The following is a 21,368-nucleotide window of genomic DNA, read 5'->3' on the forward strand; positions in this document are numbered from 1 at the left end:
GTATCTCTCGCCTTTTAGTTTGACAGTTTGATTTGAAAATCTAGTACCACCAATTAATTGCTTTCCAAAGTTAATTAGCAGTTAGTAGTGAGTCGTAATGAGAGAAGAAGCCTAATGGTATGTGGTCATTCTGGAGAAGCTGCAGCTCAATTTGTAGAACCTGTTAACAACTAACATTCATACAATAAAATACAGTATAGATTCCTGTGGTAAAGTCCTAAAATCTGAATATGTTGCAGTGCACTACTGTTAATACGCGCCAAATACAACAGACTTTTAAAAAATGTTTTTAAAAAGTATTTTGGAATGATTTAGAAAATACTTACAGCTTTTGCATACATGTAAGATTATTGTCAACTGGTTTGAGCAGACGAGTAAATAATGAAGCAACAACACTTCCCAAAATGTAAAGATGAACGACACAGTATTGACATGTCAGATGAGGCTTTTATCTGTGTTGCATGTCTACACCAACGTGGTCTGAGTGCATTTCCTTTCTAAAAGAAAATTGGAAATCTTGATAAACCCCAAAGAGTCTTGCGCAGGATAAGAGGTGTAAGATTTTCCACTGTGACGTCAGCATTTCATGACACCATTACCAGTCTAATACTCCCTCAGGAACCTTGGTGAAGTCTTTGATCACAAGTCAAGGCTTGTTGGGTACCAAACTGAGCTTTTAAAATGATAAACATCTGTTAACTTATGCACAGTTTGCGCCAACCGGTTAAATGTTAATTCAGCAGTAACAGTGTGCTGTGCCAGAAAAGAAACTGAAAACCTAAAGATTGCTTTGTTTACGAGAGAGCAGGAGCTCTTTATTGAAGATAAAGCTTTTCTGTCCCACTAAGGTGATTCTAATTCTTCTCTGTATAGAAAAGATTGTGGTTTTGAACCTTCTTCTGAAATACAATTTGATTTGAATGAGACTGAATTGCTGTAAAAACTACTGTTCATGTTATTGTTTTTGATTCAAATAAAAGTTAAATCCCTATGTGCTGTGCAAGCAGAGAAGAAACCCAAGGATTTCAGTCAAACAGCTCCTCCTGGTGGTGAAACCTTTGCAGGGCCAGCATATATCTAATATATATTTCAAGAAGGCAGTAAGTCACTGTAAAAAAGTGGTAAATGACGTAAATGACCAAACTAAATGTCACACATCCATATATTTATTTGCTTCTTTGGTGAGTTAAAGCAGGAAAAACAGTTTAATCTTTTTAAAATAAAACAAATTCACAAACATCTCATACATTCACATTGTAAAGTAGAAAAAAAATAAGTTGCTATATAAATATAAAATGATATTATGTGCACAATAGGGCAAAACGCACTTAAACATTCACAGGCAGACCAAATAAAGCAACATTGCTCCTATAGAACTGTTGCAGAGACACAGCCATTCACATGTAAAAGTAGATTTTGTCACTATTTCAGAACAAAAATTATTGCTTATCATGCCCTCCATGTCTCTTGGTTCACTGTGGTATTAAGAGATGCTAAAGGACACATGAACTGATTAAACTGCATAAAATGAGTACATTTCTGTCTTTATTGCATCTGGTGTAGACATTCTGAGCATGTCCTGTTTTCTGTTGAACACACACATAAAAAGAGCACTGCTGGGACCAGTGACATCAACACATTTTACTCGTCAGTATAAAACACACGAGGAGATAAAAAAGCAGCTTGAAAATAAATTATTTGTATCTCTTCCACCGCAACAGCTTTAGTGTTCAAGTCTCTGAGTGTTTCACAAAAATACATTCTCTCAACGGCTGATTTGATGTGCAGCAAAAGCAGTGAAGCACAGTAAAAAAAAAAAAAAGTAAAAGAGAATTTTAAAAGAAAAACATTTTTTTATGGTAAAACACAACCAAAACGCACGAAAAAAAAACAAAAAGATTATTTTTGATGTGTTCCAATTAACAGCAGAACAGTAATGTAAACATGCCGTACCAAAGGATTGTGAGCTGAATAGAAATCCAAGCTGCTTGAGCTACACATGGTGGTTTTTCACTCATTTTGAAATAGACTGACATCGGTTTCTGTCTGTGTTTAAAGTTTTTGTCAATAGGTACTCAGAGAGGAACCTTTCAAAACTGTATCATGCAAAAGTCAGGCCAGTAATGTTTGAAAGATTCTGTCGATACATACGTGTACATAAATGTTGCTTGTTAGAAGAAAACAGGAAAAGCTGGTAATTCGAACCTTTGAAAGCTGCCACCAAATAGATTTTTCCTGGTGAGAAAAAGGCTATTTGTTGCTATTGCCTGTGAAAATACTTTCAAGCAATATTTTTCAAGCCTTTTTAGTCTATGTTTGAAAAGAAAAAAGTTTTTTTATATAAAAAAAAAACAAAAAAAAAACTCTTGCACTGTACTAATTAATAGCCCTATTTGCAATCTGAGAAAAACTACAACTCATGACATGTAGGGTCTTTGATTAAATTGAGAAAACATATTAATGCGTATGCATTCATGCATTCCAGCATTAAACAGGACGACAAAATAAATTCTTTTTATGTGACATAAGCTGTATTATGTTCTTTCTATATATGTTGGACACTTGCATTGGCTTCAAATAGCACAGTTGATGCATCAGACAGCAACAATGAATGTTTCATATAATTAGTCAACATAAAATATAAAATAAAAAACATAAAAGAATATCAAAGTAGACAGCTCATAGTGCTTCCAGAAGCCAGCTGAAAGAGTTTGTCCTCACTGTGAATGTAGCAGTCTCTCTTGAAACGAATCATCAGGTAAAATTATTTCAAAGGCACTTTATAAGATATTATCGTCATTGTAAATACAAGAAACTTGCAGTTTATCCTCTCGGTTTCTGTTGATGATCTTTTTTTAACGCACTTTTTGTTTTCTGGTCTTCCTTTCTTACAACCGTCAAGCAAGTGTTCTTGATTTCTCTTGGAAATCATTGCTTTGTCCTCTTTTGTGCCGTTCTGTCTCTCCTTCCCCTGTTGCGCTGAAGGTGGTGGCGCAAGGACTCATCCTGCCATTTTTTGAAATTATTGATACTGTAGAGAGCGTGGGGTTGATGTCTCCTCATGAAGGACCTCTGGTAGCTCGACGCTGAAAGAGAAAATGTTTGAAATTGTCTGAAAATAAGAATTTCGAAATCTTGAGCAAAATGTTTCATTTGCAGGAATAACAGTTATACTTACGGCTTATACAGGAGATTTTAGGTGTATCCCACCGTCCATTGCCACGGCAGCGGATGGTTGGAACATGCCTCTGAATGAACCCATTTCGACACTGATACCTCACCAGTGTGTTGATTTCATATCTCTCACGCTTTCTACCAAAGGTACGTGCATTTTCAACCACAGGGGGCTGGCTGCAGGCCACTGGAAGAACAAAGGGTGACATGACTTCAACAAGGAAACAATCAAGGAAAATAAGTTTATGGAACATATTTTTAAAAATCCTTGCAGCATAAGGATGTAGTCTGTGCAAATAAATGCACTTAGGTTATATTGCTACACACTGACAGTTAGTTGTCCACTGGTGCATCTCAATAAATTAGAAAATGTTTTAGAGATGCACCTGTAAAGCTGAAAAGAATCAATGCTTTGTTATATGGGTAGCAAGAAGATTATGTATTGTTTTTTTTTGCTTTCAGAAAATCAAACTCAATGACATGATACATTATTGTTTTCGGTTTTTAGCAAGTTGTGTGATACAAAAGGTTTTCTTTCATTACCTGTGCCTTTCTTGCATGTGAAGGTTAGGTGATAGTTGCACGGGACATCGTTCCACTGGCCACCCTCGTGCCAAATCATCACCACACAGTCTTCTCCAGACGAGAAGAAGCTGTCGGGCTGGTTGGGCCTCCAGTTTTCATATTGCTGAAAATTGAACAGAGTCTCATGTTTAACCTCCCAGGATCTGCAAGTCTGTGCTAAAAATTTTGCTCTGTGATGGCACAGTTAGTCGCAAATGTCATGTAAAAAGTGTGTTCTCCAAAATAAAGACAGCATTCTGTCTTTATGTCCCTAATGTAAACTTATGAGAAGAAGTAGGCTTGTTTAGTAAAAAAAACACAGCTTGATACCCACTAAGATTGCAGATGTACGATTATCAATAGGCATGCACACTCTTTTTAACAACAAAAACTGTACTTTCTAAGCAGAAGTGTGTAGCCACTGCAATTTGATCAATGTCCACAAGAGGGGGAAGCTGGATCTCTCTGGGTAAACTCAGCGTTAACTTGAGCCTCCGAGACTCAGCACAGCCAGATTGGGGAAAAGGAAACTAAGAACGTCTAAAAAGAACTTTGAGGTTATTTGCTTTACAAATTTGGCACAATGTATATAAAAAAAACTGTTGGATCTACAACCACATTGTGACTTTATCTCCATGGTATGTTTGGTATCCATGTTATTGCACTGTACATGTTTTTTGTGAACACTTTTCATCATGTGTACCCCTGCCAACAAAAAGCACTGCATGTGCATATGAGTGTCCATGCAGTATACACACAGCTGTGAAGCTGAGGGCCATTCAGGCTGCAGTTGATTCTAACTGTAGTCTTTCAGCATGTCCAAGGTTCAAACACTTTCTTCAAAGCTGTGACGACCCCCCACCTTTCACACAATCTCTTGCCATCATCCCTCTAGGCTCTGGTGCTCTGTCATTATGGTTAACAAACATACTCTGACTTCCTGCTCTGCTCACCTCAGACCAACAAATGGTTGACCTGTCAACTGCCTGACAAGTCTGCATCTCAATTAAAATATTCAAACAAACTCCACAACCTGATCTAAACATGCATTCTAAGATATTTCAACAAGTATCTTTTCTGTGCTCTTTCTTAGCATTACCAGATTTGCTCTAAGCTTTTCACCAGTAAGTACAATTTCACAGTTTTAAAAATATCCTATTTATTTGGATTCAGTTGAGTTGACCACCCACCTAAGGCCTTGGGGTGCTTCGAGACAGTTTTTCTTTTTTTTTTCAACCTAAAGTTGAGCACAGGTGCTGTCCATCTGTGTGTCTGTTTGGTGGCCCTTCCCCCATGTGACTGCCTACTTGCTGGGTTCTCTCAGGAGGGAGAAAGGATAAAGAGGGACCATAAAAGTCCACGCCTGCCAGACCCCTTCACACAGCCTCATCACCTCTAAATTGGTCACTGTTTACCTATTAACCCTTAGGCTTTCTTTCAGCTTCCTCTGCACCTCTACTTTTGTGGGATCATCATATTAGTCCACACAACACTGATGGAAACAGTAACTAGGTTTTATTCTGTAAAATATCTGGAATTGCAGCAAAAAGGCAATATGCAGAATAATTCAAATACAAAATATAAAATATGTCCACTAATTTTTGATCTGTTTCTATAAAGGAAACCCAATTTTAGCATAATACATTGTGTGGATTGGGATTGCAACTCACAAAATGTAAAGCATTACAACATGAATACTTTTGTAACGCACTGATTAAGCTGTTTTATAAAACAGTGCGTTCATAAAAGATAAGCAGCCTTCCTTGCCTACGCTTTCCCAGTTTGCCTTATTGGACCAACTGATTTCCACAGAGTGGAAGGTGATTTAGAGGTGCCTTACAGCCTAATCTACATCAGGTTTATTACCAGAATAGTCACAGGGGTGTAGGGATACAAGGTGGAGGAGAGTGAGAGTCACAAGAAAGGAACCAGAGCTCACTTAAAGGAGCAACTCTCCCTAGATCACAGCCTCCGTCATCACTTCCAAATATTTACACTGCCATGTTTAGGGAGAATGATGCATGTCAGAAGGCAGTGTCTTACCACAGGGCTGCCATCAGTCCAGCGGAAGTCGTTGTCAAACATCTTATCATTCAGGCCAACCCACTGGTAATCCTGTCCAAGACCTGCCATTTAGCATGGAAAAACAGCTGATTACATTTTTTACTTTCTAATTTTCAGAATGTGCAGTTGCAAAATGTAAAAAAGAAAATAAAGATAACACAGGCATTTTTACAGTCCGTTTTATTTCCTGCACCATATGTTCTTCTACTGCTTGGACATTTTTTGTGCACTTATCAAATACCTGCTGTTGTTTCCCTTTTCTCATGAACAGCAAACATTATGAGGAAGCAAAGCATGTTCTTGGACTTAGGGACTTTCTATAAAAACAATATATACATATATGTTGCTTACGGTTGACAAACTGTTGTTCTTCGTGGGAAAGGATGCTGGTGAGATGAGCTCCCTGAATGCGGCACTCTCGCTCTGCAGAGTCCCAACCTTTCCTCTGGGGGAAGAATTTGTAGCAATGGCCCTGAAACTTGTGCCAACCATAGTCACATGTTTCAGTATCTGATGGCAGAGAAGATGAGATGGAGTTTTAGTGTGCAGGACCTACAGGATTTCTAACTTAATTTGCCTTTCAACAAAACACTAATCTCTCTTAGAACTTGAAAACATTTATAACAATGCATAATTTTACAAAGAGGGAAGCATAGATAAAGCCAACTATGGCCATTCAAGAATCAAGTTGTCCCTGATACTGTTTGTAAGTTAAAATGAACTCTGTTAGGCAGTGGTGAAGAGAAATAGGAAATGAACTATTCAAGCGAAGTGTGAACAACCTCGTATAAACTGAAACAAGCATGCCATGTGATCTCTATCAAAGTATTTCTTTACAAGTCCTACGTGAAAAATCACAAATATTGATTACAACTTAGCCTCAAAGATCAGCTCGTGTTGCAAGTGTTGAGTTGTCAATAGAGTTTTGGATAGATAGCGCTGAGGCCAGAAGTTTACATACACCAGTAATAATATTTTTCTTAAAAATTCTCTCTCTCATTATTCTGGCATTTAGCAAATAGAACAATTTTAATTAATCTTAATTGACCTAAAACAAGAAAGGCTTATTATGATTTCAATGCTTTATTTGTCTTTTTATAGTGTATGTAAACTTCTGGTTTCAACTGTATAATTAATGTAAACTAAAGACATGGTTTGTAAAATATATTTCTGCATCTGTTTTCCTTGGCAAAATCTCTAGCCAGTTTTTGGCATGATTTTTATCCATTTTGGAAAAAAGACAAAACATTACATATTATATTTCATATGATATACAAAATTGTCACACTTTTTCCTGATAAATTCCTATTGTAAAATAAGATTTCTTTACATTTTGCATTCCTTCCTCCACAGATTAGTTTCTTTTTCACTTAGATTCTACATGATTTATATCAAATTAAAAATGTAAAAAGCTTGTGAATTAACAATCACGATTTGAATTATTCCTCTCCCAAAAACTTGTAATTTTGACAGAGATTTGTATACTTTTGCGTTACTCTGCACACATCTATCTATATTTCACTTACTGAAACAACAACGAAACCCCCAAAGGTATTACAAGTGTTCTTTGTTGTTATTTCATGAACTAGTTGTTCTTTCTTTTCATTTGGCAACATAGCTCCATACAGCTGAGTCTGGGTACATAATATGGGTGGAAATCAAGGAGGGCCTATCCACACAAAATTTAGGGTGTAGGCTAGTTAGGAGAAATCAGTCATAGATGTTTTCTTCTTTTTTTTCCTTTGTCCAACATCTGTTGTGAAGATTTATATGGAAATCGAATGTGTTGAAAAAGTCAAAATTTTGCTTTCCATGTTTACTAAGTGAGAAAAATCATACAGTGAGCCTCAAAGTGGTAATTATCTAAAGCAGTCGTCACCTACCCTCGGTCCATGGACCGGTACCGGTCTGTGGACCAATTGGTACCGGGCCGCACAAGAAACAAATTTCCTTTGAATGCATTATATGAGTCTGGAGGATCTTTTATTTTGAAAATCTTTTAACCGGATTCTCTCGGTTACATCTTGCTCGCCAACATTGAGCCCACAAGCAGCAAAATGAGTAAGAAACAGATCAGCTGTCTTTTTAAAGGAAAAGGCGCAGAGAAGGGACAGGAGAATGGATTTATCCCGGTAGGTGATTCCCACAGTCCAAACCCGTTCTGGACGATATGCGGCGACAGGTGTTCTGTCTATCTGTCATACCTCGTCAATCCAGCATACCTCGTGGTAATGCGCATGCGCACATCGCTGTTACGTTTCTTATAAATCCGTCATACCTGTAGAAGTTTAATTTTGTGTGTTTTATTTCTTGGAAGTTTACGGTAATTAAAAATAAAATAAGAAAAATCTAGTTATGTCCACGCAGTGTCCAGAAAGAGGTGTTGTTCTGCTTGTTGCCTAACAGCTTCGGTCAGCATCCAGTGTTATTCATGCTTTTTATGACATATTTCGTGCAGTTTTCTAAAGAAATATTGAAATATTAAAAAACGTAGATTAGCTATAGGGACAAAATATTCCACGGGAGACCAAATTTGTAGCCAAACAATATGTCTAGTAATAATGACGCTAAACAGGACTGATGTCTTGTTTACAGTATGGTAACGATATTGGAAACAGCATAAGTAATTTGTGTTAATATTACTTATAATATTAAGTAATATTAGCATAGCAGCCTAATTAAATAAAATTTACCGTAAACGTCTGAGAAACATAACACACAGGTATGACGGATTTATAAGAAATCTGCTGAGTAAGCAGTATGTGAAGTAACATCGATGTGCGCATGCGTATTACCATAAAGTATGCTGGATTGACGGGTATGACAGATCAGAACACTAGCTCGCTAATGAGGCAATGAAGCCTTCAAACTGCTTCGCCACGTAGAGACCAGGCACGCTGTACATAAGCAACACTTCGGGTGTCATTGCCTTCCATCACTCTGAGATGGGACTGTCTCGTTGTAGAGAAACAAACTCAGGGCTCCCATTAATTTGTCGTTATCGTGAGTTAATAATTTCAGGCAAGTAAAATGTTTGTTTTTGAGGCGCATCTGTATCTTATTTTGAAGGTGTAAACGTTGAGAGTAGAAGAGTAGGGCTTGTGAGTCTTAAATCTGGTCCACACGGCGATTTAAGAATTGTCAGCCGATTTTCCAAACCTCAATAACCACACAGAGTTTATAAAAGTACAACAGGTTTGATCGGTTCGTGTGTCCAGCCACACGGCAGGAGCAACACACCACACACGAACAGTTTCCACTCACAAACATCCCGATTCCAGAAGAAAATCCCATAAAACCCTCAACATACGGTACATGAATTTAGAATAAACAAACACGGATGACGATGTATAAGCAGTAGCAATAGTTTGCGGATTTATTTTAAGCGAGTTAGTGTCAGTGTCAAGCCCTGACTGAAGGAATATCCTTATTTCAGTTTATCAACTGCGTTACCAGTTTCGCTCCAGTTCCTCTCATGATCATTTCTGTTGATATTCCTTGTAAGAAATGCTGAATAAACATTCATGCCGTTTCCACATATCATCTCTGATGTCCACCGGATTCTCGGTTGCGGCTTGTCAGGTGTTCTACGTAACACTGACTGCAGCATGATGGGTTACAATTATCACAAGCGACAATCTTAGAACTCAGCACCTTCTAAGATTGTCGTAAGGGGAAAATTGGGGCAAAAAATTGGAAATTGTGATACCCTCCTCCTCCCTGGGCCACAGTAAAATTGCCAGGCCTTGACCGGTGATCAAAAGGTTGGGGACCAGTCACTGACCTAAAGAGCTTGTCTAAATTCCTGAAAAAAAATCAAGACAAGCTAAGTTATAATTCTGATGTAATGACTAGTCATGGTGTGAATTTACGTAACAAAAGGGTCGTTGTGAGCAGAAATAAGGAATAAGGAAAGTCCTGAAGTGTGAAGCAGTCATCAGTGAAGAGAACGAAATGCTGCTTAGTGCGCCATCACATGATGTGGTCATTCGGACACATTTCTGATCTAGGAACAAACTTATCAAGTTTGGGTTGTTGAACAGCTACGGTAATCTTGCAAGAACACAGCAGTGTTTATGACACAGACAAAAAGGAAGGGAAGAAAATATGATGAGCAAAACATGAGTAAAATCTGCGCACATCATACTTTTGCCTGAACTTAGCATTGTCTCGGCAAACTTCTATATTTTAAATATTAAGCTTTTTGAACATTTGCTGTTAGGCCTTTTACTAAAAAAATTCTGTATGAGGGGCTTGGGGTTTAAAGGAGGATTAAGTTAAAAACATATCCTAGTTCATCTGATGTGGGTGACTCTTAAAATTAGACAAAACTGCTTGATGATGTCATGTAGTTACAACAACTGATCATTTGGGAATTTTTTGGAAGATGCTGGACTGAATAAATTGCAAGCTACTGTGGCAAGGCATTTTCACATTTAATCAAAGCAATACATCTATCTTTAATTTCCAATTGCATTTTAGATATCCAAAATTAGATATTGTTATAGTTTTAGCAAAAAAACAAAACAAAACCAGAGACATATGACATGTTGCTGCGTTACACAGATGCTGTGTAAGATTTAAAACATTTTCCAGATCACACATGATTATAAAATATATAAGCAGCAAAGTCTGCTTATCCATTTGGCTCACTTTCACTCTCCTTTTTTGACTGGTAACTGCACTAAAAGCAAACAAACAGCATCAGTGTTCATGCCCAGGTGAACCAGGGTCCACATTCAGGTGACCAGTTTTAGATTGTTTGGTCCACAGCATAATTCAGATCACATCTACCCAAATCACAATATTAAAGGAAAAAAACTTCAGTTTGTTTAAATGGGACCAAGTACATCTAGTTGTAAAATTGGCCTTAAACTAGCAGTGAATACTCATATTCTTCTATTGAGTGTAAACATGGCTATAAGACTCAAAAAAATAGCATCAGCCTGGACACTGTTCATTGTTATTTTGGTTAAATTAAGGTTCTTAGTAATGTTAGTCAACTGGCTGCAATTGAAATTAAATGCAATCTGGAATTTTCAGATAAATAATATGGAACTTGTTTTATGCAATTTTAAGACTCCTTAATTTCATGATTCATCAAAATTACTAACTGCCAAACCAATAGCTTGAAAAGCAATGTTCTGCTATATGGAGATAAAAAGCTAAGCTTAGGGATTTTATTTTTTTTTCATGATCTTTTTATCTAAATTCAAAAGCTTGTATTGTCTCAATCGATCCTGAATGCACAGCAAACACAGATTATTTTAAGGGTCTAAAAAAGGGTCTAAAATAATGCAGCTGTTTTTTTGCAAGCATTTCTAAATTTTCTGCAGCCTTGACCTGTAGATATATTTCTGAGTTGAAATTGAGACTTTTTTCTCTCTTAACAGCCTCAGTTTCTGTAGTAGTAAATGCCAACAATATCAATTATCTGACACCGAAGGGAGATGATAGATTGGCAATCATCATACACAACAAAACATGAGTCGGCATTCTTTACCATTGGTCAGTGGTAGATCTAGAATTAGACTGACTTAATTTCTGGTTTGTTCATATGGTATTATGTAAGTTTATTGTAAGTCCCAAAATATGACCTTATAAAGAAGCTGTTCAAAAATTAATTAATCCATCATGTCATATAAATCTCAATAAACACAACAATAGGAGGAAGTTGCATTTCTAACAAACTGACTTTGTTAGGAAGGAGAAAGCCAATACAAAATGAACTTACCTTCCTCACAGTAAAGCCCAGAGTAGCTTGGGAGACACACACATGTAAAGGAAGCCAGCCCATCAACACATGTGCCTCCATTACGGCATGGATTTGACTGGCACTCATCGATGTCTGTGGAACAACACAGTCAAAACAACAAGAGTAAAAATTTCCAGTTTATGTGATAGAAAATTTCTAGTATTGATCAATGTCATACCCGTTTCACACTGATGACCAGTGTATCCCGGAGAACAGCTACATGAATAGATGCTGCCACTCTTGAAGCAAGATCCTCCATTCAGACAAATGTTCTCCTTACATGAATACATTCCTGTTGAGTAAAAATTATAAACATTTAGGCAAAGTTCTATGAGCATAAATACTTTGCTGTATTGATAAAAAATTAATAGAAGGTACCAGAAAAGTCCACAGTCTCGCCAACAACTGTGTGGCCCACATCCAGTCTTATTTGGATAGAGGGGGTTGTTCCTTCTTCTGTTGCTGGGCCTCTTCCATTAAGGAATGGAGATGTTGACATTTTCCTGTCGTGTTTTTCTTCTTCCTCAGAAAAGGATGAAGGTTGTGTGGCTAAAGATGTACCTAATTCTACCTGGTTTGGTGATTGTGTTGTTGATGTTGTTAATTCTCTATGGATACTTGTGGTAGTTTCTTCATCACCTGTACTGATATCAATTGTACTGATTGTTCCCCCTAAGGTGCTTTCAAGGTTAATCAATTCCATCTTTGATATTGTTGAAGCAGTTGCCTTGAATACAGTCTGGGAAGACTCACTTGTAGATGCTTTGGACATTGTGGAAATATCCACTTCACTTGTGTTTGATTTTGCGGTTTCATTGTACTGAGAAACAAATTGAAGAAGTGTTTGGTTCCCTGCACCACTGACTGGGGTATGATGATCATTGTCAGGGTAAAAGCTACTCTGTGGGGATGGTGGTTTTCCAACGTTTGCATCAGAAATTAGTTTTGGGAGAGCTGTCACATGACTTGCCAAACCATTATCAACCTGACTCACAGAATAATTAACAGGATGAAAATTGGTTGATTCTTCAACCAGAAGTTTTCCATGATTTGTGGACATAGGGTAAACTGTGGCTTGTGATAATTCTTCAGATAAATTCTCTGGTTGTGGGTGGTGTGTGTTTGTGATCGCTGATCTCACTTGTTCAAATGATTTCTGAGGTGTTACTACAGGGGAAATAGTTGAGTGGAATTTAATTATATAGTCAGATGACGCTGAAGCTGAAATATCTTTGAGAATAGGGTTAGAGGAAACAAGTTTACTTGAAACTCCAGTTACTGAAGATACTTTAGTTTTTGTTGATGAAGTCATTGATCTGTTTTGATCAATTCCAGCAGAAAAAGTAGTAGTTTGGGCTGTATGTCCACCAAGGCTTTCTTTAGAATTTGAATGTGCAGACTCAGTAGTAGCTTGAGTTGATAACAAAAAAGATCTTGAGAGGTCAGTGACTGAAACTGGGTCTGTAGTTACTGGTGAAGGAGTAAAAAATGGAGCATTGACAGCCCCTGAGCCTTCCGGTTCTTCTGTTAAGTCCATATCTTGTGTCATTGTAATTGCTGAATCAACTTCAACTTCTTCTGTCTGGATAGTTGGGTAAAATGGAGAGGAGGAAACTACAGATACAGTATCAAAATTAATGAACATATCATCCTTTGTGCTGACTTCGGAGGTGGAACTTTCTTGCCTCAAATTATATGTGACTCCAGAAAACAGTTTATCTTCATCTTTTGTGTCCTCTGTGAATAGAATGGATGCACTGCTTGATGGTTCAGATGCATGCAAGACCATAGTAGGCATTTGTTTAGCTTGGTCAGTCTCAGTTTGGCCGTGACTTGGCATAACAATCACAACCTGTTGTTCTTTGTTACTGTGATATATAATACCAGGAGATGGTGTGGATGTTGATTTTTTATTAGTGTCACTGCTAGAACTATTAATTATGTGATCATTTATAACATAGTCTGCTCTGTGAGATGATTGTGTTGCTTCTATTGCCACTCCATCTTTATTTGGACTTTTTGTTCTTGAATCTGGATGTTTAATTGGTTCAAAACTGAGGGGGTTTTCTGTATTTGAGAAATGTTCAACCCCTTTTTTGGAAACCTGCTCATCAAATGTTGTTTTAATTGAAACAAAGGTTTCAGTTTCATCTGACATGTCTCCAAATGTGACGTTGTTGGTTATCGCTGGGTTTGAGGTAAATATGTCAAAGGTTTGGTCACCTATACTCCTATTATCTGTTAAAGTAAAGCCTGAATATGATTTTGATTTGTGAGTTGTTAGTTGTGTTGTACTAGATGCCTGTAAAGGAGGAAATGTATTTCCTGGAGATAAGCTTTCAGGAGTTGTTGAGCCATGACCTGAACTGTCTTTTTCCTTATACACCGACACTGAGGAAACTGAGTGAACAGTGCTACTCAAAGAAAACTCAACTGGTTTCTCAGTCACAGGGGTGGAAGATGTGGCGAATTCTAAAACTAATGTTGATGGAGGGAGGGTAAATGTGACAGAGCCAGTAGTATCAGGGATATGGGAATGTTTCAAATCAATAATTGATCTGGTATTAAGAGGAGAATTAGAAACTGGTTGAAATGTTGACTCACTGGGGTTGGCATCAGAAGAACCATTTCCAATTCCAAGATCAGCAAAGTTAGTCTTTCTATTTGTCATGTGTGGGGCTAAGGTTGAGGAGAAAATGTTTTTGTCAGAAAGACTTGTTAATGATCGACTCTCAGTCTCATCTGTCTCAGCCTCATCTGTTGCAACAAAAAAACCATTGTGAGATTTTGTGGTCAGTTCGGTGTGCTTGGCATCTGTTAAGATTGCTGGAGTGATTGCTAGGGCAGATGTTTCAACAAAGGGCTGCTGAGCTTCTGTTTGCATTTTATGCACTGTGTCATCTATGTCTGCAGATCCTTCGAAGCCTGAAGATTCTGTATCATTGAAATCATCAGTCTCTGGTGAGGTCACCTCTTCATTGGTAAAAGAAAAGATAGGTTCATTAGTGGACAAACTTGTAGTGACTTCAAATGATGACATAAATGAAACCGTTCCATCAGACTCAGATGTTGTCTGAGGCATGGCCTTATGGCTTTCATCTGTTACTGTAGATAAAGTAGTTTTGATCTGCAAAGGAGAAGAGACACCTAAAGAAACATCTGGTTTTGTAGTATGACTTTTTTCAGCTTTTTTTGATGTCAAAAAGTACATGTTGTTAAAAGCAGACGAAGTAATTGGAGAAAGCGTTGATCGGCTTGTTTCAGTTTTTCTAGATGTCAAGTCAGACAGAATATTGAAAGCAGAAGAACCAGATATGGTTGGTGTGATGGTTGTGTCAGTAGACATAGTGATGTTTTCACCAGAAGTACTTTGTCCTGTTCTCACGGAGACAGACTCTGATTCAGGAGATATAGTTACTGTTGTTGTGTCAATACTGTAGAGACTTGATCCACTGATTAGAGGAATAGACTCCACCATTGGAAACATTGTATACATTTCATCAATCTGATCATGTGGAGTTGTGGATGATGAGGCAGATGGAGTAATCGGGGAAAGTGTTGATGGGCTCATGGGTTTACCGTCAGAGACAGTAGATGTTGAGAATGCAGTAGCAATGGTCACAACTGACTTGTCAGTAAAAGCAGCAGATCCTTCTCCAGAATGTTCGGGATCTGTGCTTATTTGAATCGTCCTAGTTTCAGGAGATTGTGCTTTCTCACTGATGATATCAGATGAAGATAATTCTGTAACAACAGACAGGGTTGGGGACATGTCAATGGTTTGGCCACTTGTAAAGTCTCTATCTACTGGAGAAGCAGCAGATGAACTTTCTGTTCTGCCTGTTACTGTGGAAAGTGAAGGTCTCATTCTGTGACCTGTTTGAACACTGTCCTCATCCTTAGGTAGGATATCTGTTGTCTTCTCAGTGCTGAACATTGAAGAGCCAGTAGAAGATGCAATGTCTCTGCTAGACATTTCACTTGTTGGATTACTTGTCCTATCTTCTCTTGTAATTGGAGATTTTGAACTTTCCTCTGGAACTGCTGACGTTTCCTGCAACATCACAGGAGCAAGAGTCTGATATGTTTCAGATGACATTGATGTTGGTTCCTGTGTGCTGTGTAGCGCTGAAGCTGAAGAAACATCTGTTTTTGAAGTATCACTTGGTTCGGATTTTCTTAAAGTTGAGACGGACAGGATATTGAAAGCAGAAGAGCCAGCCATGGTTGTAGTGATGGTTGTGTCAGTGGACTTGGTGATGTTTTCACCAGAAGTACCTTGTCCTGTTCTCACAGAGGCAGACTCTAATTCAGGAGATATTGTTACTGTTGTTGTGTCAATACTGTAGAGACTTGAAGATGCACCAATAACGCTTATAGATGATGAGGACAAGTCTGTCCTCATAGTTCCAGAACCATCCATATCTTCTGTAGTAGCATCAACACTTGTCTCTGGATTTTCAGTGAGGGATGAAACTGAGGGGAAAGTTCTTTGTTCTGTTGAAATGCTACCAACTTGTTCTGTTGTTGTGGTCTCTGGACTAATTAATGAGGTACCAGTTGTAGATGCCATGTGTTTGCTGGACATTTCTCTGGGGTTTCCACTAGTATATGGATTTGTGCTTCCTTTATCTGTAATGGCAGAACTTGACATTTCATATGAAGTTGTAGATTTTGCTTGAGAATGGGATGCGGTAAAAGTTTGTTCTGTTTCAGGAGATGCCAATGTTGGTTTTTCTGTACTACGGCGTAAGACGGTTGGGGTAACAGCAGATTTGGACACATCACTTGTTTCAGATGTGTATGATTCTGAGACTGAAGGTGACTTTGTGCGTATTGTTGGATAAACTGCTGTTGTCTTCATTGACGCATCAGTGACATTAGAATGCAATTGTCCAGCACTTTCTGGATCTGTGACAATGGCCTTTGAAGCTGTGTCAGGTTGAATACTTGATCCAATGATTAGAGGAATGGACTCCACCGTTGCAAACCTTGTACTCGTTTCTTCATACTCATCATGTGCAGTTGCGTATGATGAAGCAGATGGAGTAATCGGGGAAAGTGTTGATAGGCTCATGGGTTTACCGTCAGAGACAGCAGATGTTGGGAATGCAGTAACAATGGTAACAACTGACGTGTCAGCAAAAGCAGCAGAGCCTTCTCCAGAAGGTTCGGGATCTGTGCTTATTTGAATTGTCATAGTTTCAGGAGATTGTGTTGTCTCTCTGATGATATCAGATGAAGATAATTCTGTAACAATCGACAGGGTTGGGGACATGTCAATGGTTTGGCCACTTGTAAAGCCTCTATCTACTGGAGAAGCAGCAGATGAACTTTCTGTTCTGCCTGATACTGTGGAAAGTGACGGTCTCGTTGTGTGACCTGTTTGAACACTGTCCTCATCCTTAGGTAGGAGATCTGTTGTCTTCTCAGTGCTGAACATTGAAGAGCCAGTAGAAGATGCAATGTCTCTGCTAGACATTTCACTTGTTGGATTACTTGTCCTATCTTCACTTGTAATTGGAGATTTTGAACTTTCCTCTGGAACTCCTGACGTTTCCTGCAACATCACTGGAGCAAGAGTCTGATATGTTTCAGATGGCATTGATGTTGGTTCCTGTGTGCTGTGTAGCGCTGAAGCTGAAGAAACATCTGTTTTGGAAGTATCACTTGGTTCGGATTTTCTTGAAGTTGAGACGGACAGGATATTGAAAGCAGAAGAGCCAGCCATGGTTGTAGTGATGGTTGTGTCAGTGGACTTGGTGATGTTTTCACCAGAAGTACCTTGTCCTGTTCTCACAGAGGCAGACTCTGATTCAGGAGATATTGTTACTGTTGTTGTGTCAATACTGTAGAGACTTGAAGATGCACCAATAACGCTTATAGATGATGAGGACAAGTCTGTCCTCATAGTTCCAGAACCATCCATATCTTCTGTAGTAGCATCAACACTTGTCTCTGGATTTTCAGTGAGGGATGAAACTGAGGGGAAAGTTCTTTGTTCTGTTGAAATGCTACCAACTTGTTCTGTTGTTGTGGTCTCTGGACTAATTAATGAGGTACCAGTTGTAGATGCCGTGTGTTTGCTGGACATTTCTCTGGGGTTTCCACTAGTATATGGATTTGTGCTTCCTTTATCTGTAATGGCAGAACTTGACATTTCAAATGAAGTTGTAGAATTTGCTTGAGAATGGGATGCGGTAAAAGTTTGTTCTGTTTCAGGAGATGCCAATGTTGGTTTTTCTGTACTACGGAGTAAGACGGTTGGGGTAACAGCAGATTTGGACACATCACTTGTTTCAGATGTGTATGATTCTGAGACTGAAGGTGACTTTGTGCGTATTGTTGGATAAACTGCTGTTGTCTTCATTGACGCATCAGTGACATTAGAATGCAATTGTCCAGCACTTTCTGGATCTGTGACAATGGCCTTTGAAGCTGTGTCAGGTTGAATACTTGATCCAATGATTAGAGGAATGGACTCCACCGTTGCAAACCTTGTACTCGTTTCTTCATACTCATCATGTGCAGTTGCGTATGATGAAGCAGATGGAGTAATCGGGGAAAGTGTTGATGGGCTCATGGGTTTACCGTCAGAGACAGCAGATGTTGGGAATGCAGTAACAATGGTAACAACTGACGTGTCAGCAAAAGCAGCAGAGCCTTCTCCAGAAGGTTCGGGATCTGTGCTTATTTGAATCGTCATAGTTTCAGGAGATTGTGTTGTCTCTCTGATGATATCAGATGAAGATAATTCTGTAACAATCGACAGGGTTGGGGACATGTCAATGGTTTGGCCACTTGTAAAGCCTCTATCTACTGGAGAAGCAGCAGATGAACTTTCTGTTCTGCCTGATACTGTGGAAAGTGACGGTCTCGTTGTGTGACCTGTTTGAACACTGTCCTCATCCTTAGGTAGGAGATCTGTTGTCTTCTCAGTGCTGAACATTGAAGAGCCAGTAGAAGATGCAATGTCTCTGCTAGACATTTCACTTGTTGGATTACTTGTCCTATCTTCTCTTGTAATTGGAGATTTTGAACTTTCCTCTGGAACTGCTGACGTTTCCTGCAACATCACTGGAGCAAGAGTCTGATATGTTTCAGATGACATTGATGTTGGTTCCTGTGTGCTGTGTAGCGCTGAAGCTGAAGAAACATCTGTTTTTGAAGTATCACTTGGTTCGGATTTTCTTGAAGTTGAGACGGACAGGATATTGAAAGCAGAAGAGCCAGCCATGGTTGTAGTGATGGTTGTGTCAGTGGACTTGGTGATGTTTTCACCAGAAGTACCTTGTCCTGTTCTCACAGAGGCAGACTCTGATTCAGGAGATATTGTTACTGTTGTTGTGTCAATACTGTAGAGACTTGAAGACGCACCAATAACGCTTATAGATGATGAGGACAAGTCTGTCCTCATAGTTCCAGAACCATCCATATCTTCTGTTGTAGTATCAACACTTGTCTCTGGATTTTCAGTGAGGGATGAAACTGAGGGGAAAGTTCGTTGTTCTGTTGAAATGCTACCAACTTGTTCTGTTGTTGTGGTCTCTGGACTAATTAATGAGGTACCAGTTGTAGATGCCATGTGTTTGCTGGACATTTCTCTGGGGTTTCCACTAGTATATGGATTTGTGCTTCCTTTATCTGTAATGACAGAACTTGACATTTCAAATGAAGTTGTAGAATTTGCTTGAGAATGGGATGCGGTAAAAGTTTGTTCTGTTTCAGGAGATGCCAATGTTGGTTTTTCTGTACTACGGAGTAAGACGGTTGGGGTAACAGCAGATTTGGACACATCACTTGTTTCAGATGTGTATGATTCTGAGACTGAAGGTGACTTTGTGCGTATTGTTGGATAAACTGCTGTTGTCTTCATTGACGCATCAGTGACATTAGAATGCAATTGTCCAGCACTTTCTGGATCTGTGACAATGGCCTTTGAAGCTGTGTCAGGTTGAATACTTGATCCAATGATTAGAGGAATGGACTCCACCGTTGCAAACCTTGTACTCGTTTCTTCATACTCATCATGTGCAGTTGCGTATGATGAAGCAGATGGAGTAATCGGGGAAAGTGTTGATGGGCTCATGGGTTTACCGTCAGAGACAGCAGATGTTGGGAATGCAGTAACAATGGTAACAACTGACGTGTCAGCAAAAGCAGCAGAGCCTTCTCCAGAAGGTTCGGGATCTGTGCTTATTTGAATCGTCATAGTTTCAGGAGATTGTGTTGTCTCTCTGATGATATCAGATGAAGATAATTCTGTAACAATCGACAGGGTTGGGGACATGTCAATGGTTTGGCCACTTGTAAAGCCTCTATCTACTGGAGAAGCAGCAGATGAACTTTCTGTTCTGCCTGATACTGTGGAAAGTGACGGTCTCGTTGTGTGACCTGTTTGAACACTGTCCTCATCCTTAGGTAGGATATCTGTTGTCTTCTCAGTGCTGAACATTGAAGAGCCAGTAGAAGATGCAATGTCTCTGCTAGACATTTCACTTGTTGGATTACTTGTCCTATCTTCTCTTGTAATTGGAGATTTTGAACTTTCCTCTGGAACTGCTGACGTTTCCTGCAACATCACTGGAGCAAGAGTCTGATATGTTTCAGATGACATTGATGTTGGTTCCTGTGTGCTGTGTAGCGCTGAAGCTGAAGAAACATCTGTTTTTGAAGTATCACTTGGTTCGGATTTTCTTGAAGTTGAGACGGACAGGATATTGAAAGCAGAAGAGCCAGCCATGGTTGTAGTGATGGTTGTGTCAGTGGACTTGGTGATGTTTTCACCAGAAGTGCCTTGTCCTGTTCTCACAGAGGCAGACTCTGATTCAGGAGATATTGTTACTGTTGTTGTGTCAATACTGTAGAGACTTGAAGATGCACCAATAACGCTTATAGATGATGAGGACAAGTCTGTCCTCATAGTTCCAGAACCATCCATATCTTCTGTAGTAGCATCAACACTTGTCTCTGGATTTTCAGTGAGGGATGAAACTGAGGGGAAAGTTCGTTGTTCTGTTGAAATGCTACCAACTTGTTCTGTTGTTGTGGTCTCTGGACTAATTAATGAGGTACCAGTTGTAGATGCCATGTGTTTGCTAGACATTTCTCTGGGGTTTCCACTAGTATATGGATTTGTGCTTCCTTTATCTGTAATGGCAGAACTTGACATTTCAAATGAAGTTGTAGATTTGCTTGAGAATGGGATGCGGTAAAAGTTTGTTCTGTTTCAGGAGATGCCAATGTTGGTTTTTCTGTACTACGGAGTAAGACGGTTGGGGTAACAGCAGATTTGGACACATCACTTGTTTCAGATGTGTATGATTCTGAGACTGAAGGTGACTTTGTGCGTATTGTTGGATAAACTGCTGTTGTCTTCATTGACGCATCAGTGACATTAGAATGCAATTGTCCAGCACTTTCTGGATCTGTGACAATGGCCTTTGAAGCTGTGTCAGGTTGAATACTTGATCCAATGATTAGAGGAATGGACTCCACCGTTGCAAACCTTGTACTCGTTTCTTCATACTCATCATGTGCAGTTGCGTATGATGAAGCAGATGGAGTAATCGGGGAAAGTGTTGATGGGCTCATGGGTTTACCGTCAGAGACAGCAGATGTTGGGAATGCAGTAACAATGGTAACAACTGACGTGTCAGCAAAAGCAGCAGAGCCTTCTCCAGAAGGTTCGGGATCTGTGCTTATTTGAATCGTCATAGTTTCAGGAGATTGTGTTGTCTCTCTGATGATATCAGATGAAGATAATTCTGTAACAATCGACAGGGTTGGGGACATGTCAATGGTTTGGCCA

General features: G+C 39.0%; 1 protein-coding gene across 1 annotated transcript; it reads right to left on the reverse strand.

Moving 5' to 3' along the window:
- Positions 1–1,144: 1,144 nt before the first annotated feature.
- On the reverse strand, positions 1,145–20,729 carry LOC103470439 (uncharacterized). The gene is made up of 8 exons (XM_008418879.2): positions 11,936–20,729; positions 11,736–11,849; positions 11,537–11,650; positions 6,154–6,312; positions 5,782–5,864; positions 3,718–3,862; positions 3,179–3,361; positions 1,145–3,086 (listed from the first exon to the last, which is right to left on the reverse strand). Exons 1-8 carry the CDS (start codon positions 20,727–20,729, stop codon positions 2,929–2,931), a joined length of 9,750 nt encoding a protein of 3,249 aa, XP_008417101.2. The 3' UTR covers positions 1,145–2,928.
- Between the last annotated feature and the right edge of the window lie 639 nt (positions 20,730–21,368).

This window comes from Poecilia reticulata, chromosome 9, assembly GCF_904066995.2.
Source record: "Poecilia reticulata chromosome 9, P_reticulata-male-v2, whole genome shotgun sequence".
NCBI classification, from domain to species: domain Eukaryota; kingdom Metazoa; phylum Chordata; class Actinopteri; order Cyprinodontiformes; family Poeciliidae; genus Poecilia; species Poecilia reticulata.

Excerpts from the sequence above, each read along its gene's own strand:
- LOC103470439 (XM_008418879.2), bottom strand. The coding sequence starts at position 20,729 with ATGTCAAGTTCTGCCATTACAGATAAAGGAAGCACAAATCCATATACT. Across the intron at positions 11,651-11,735 it reads TGGTCATCAGTGTGAAACGG|ACATCGATGAGTGCCAGTCA; the intron begins GTATGACATTGA and ends GTTGTTCCACAG. Across the intron at positions 5,865-6,153 it reads AGAACAACAGTTTGTCAACC|GTCTTGGACAGGATTACCAG; the intron begins GTAAGCAACATA and ends GCTAAATGGCAG.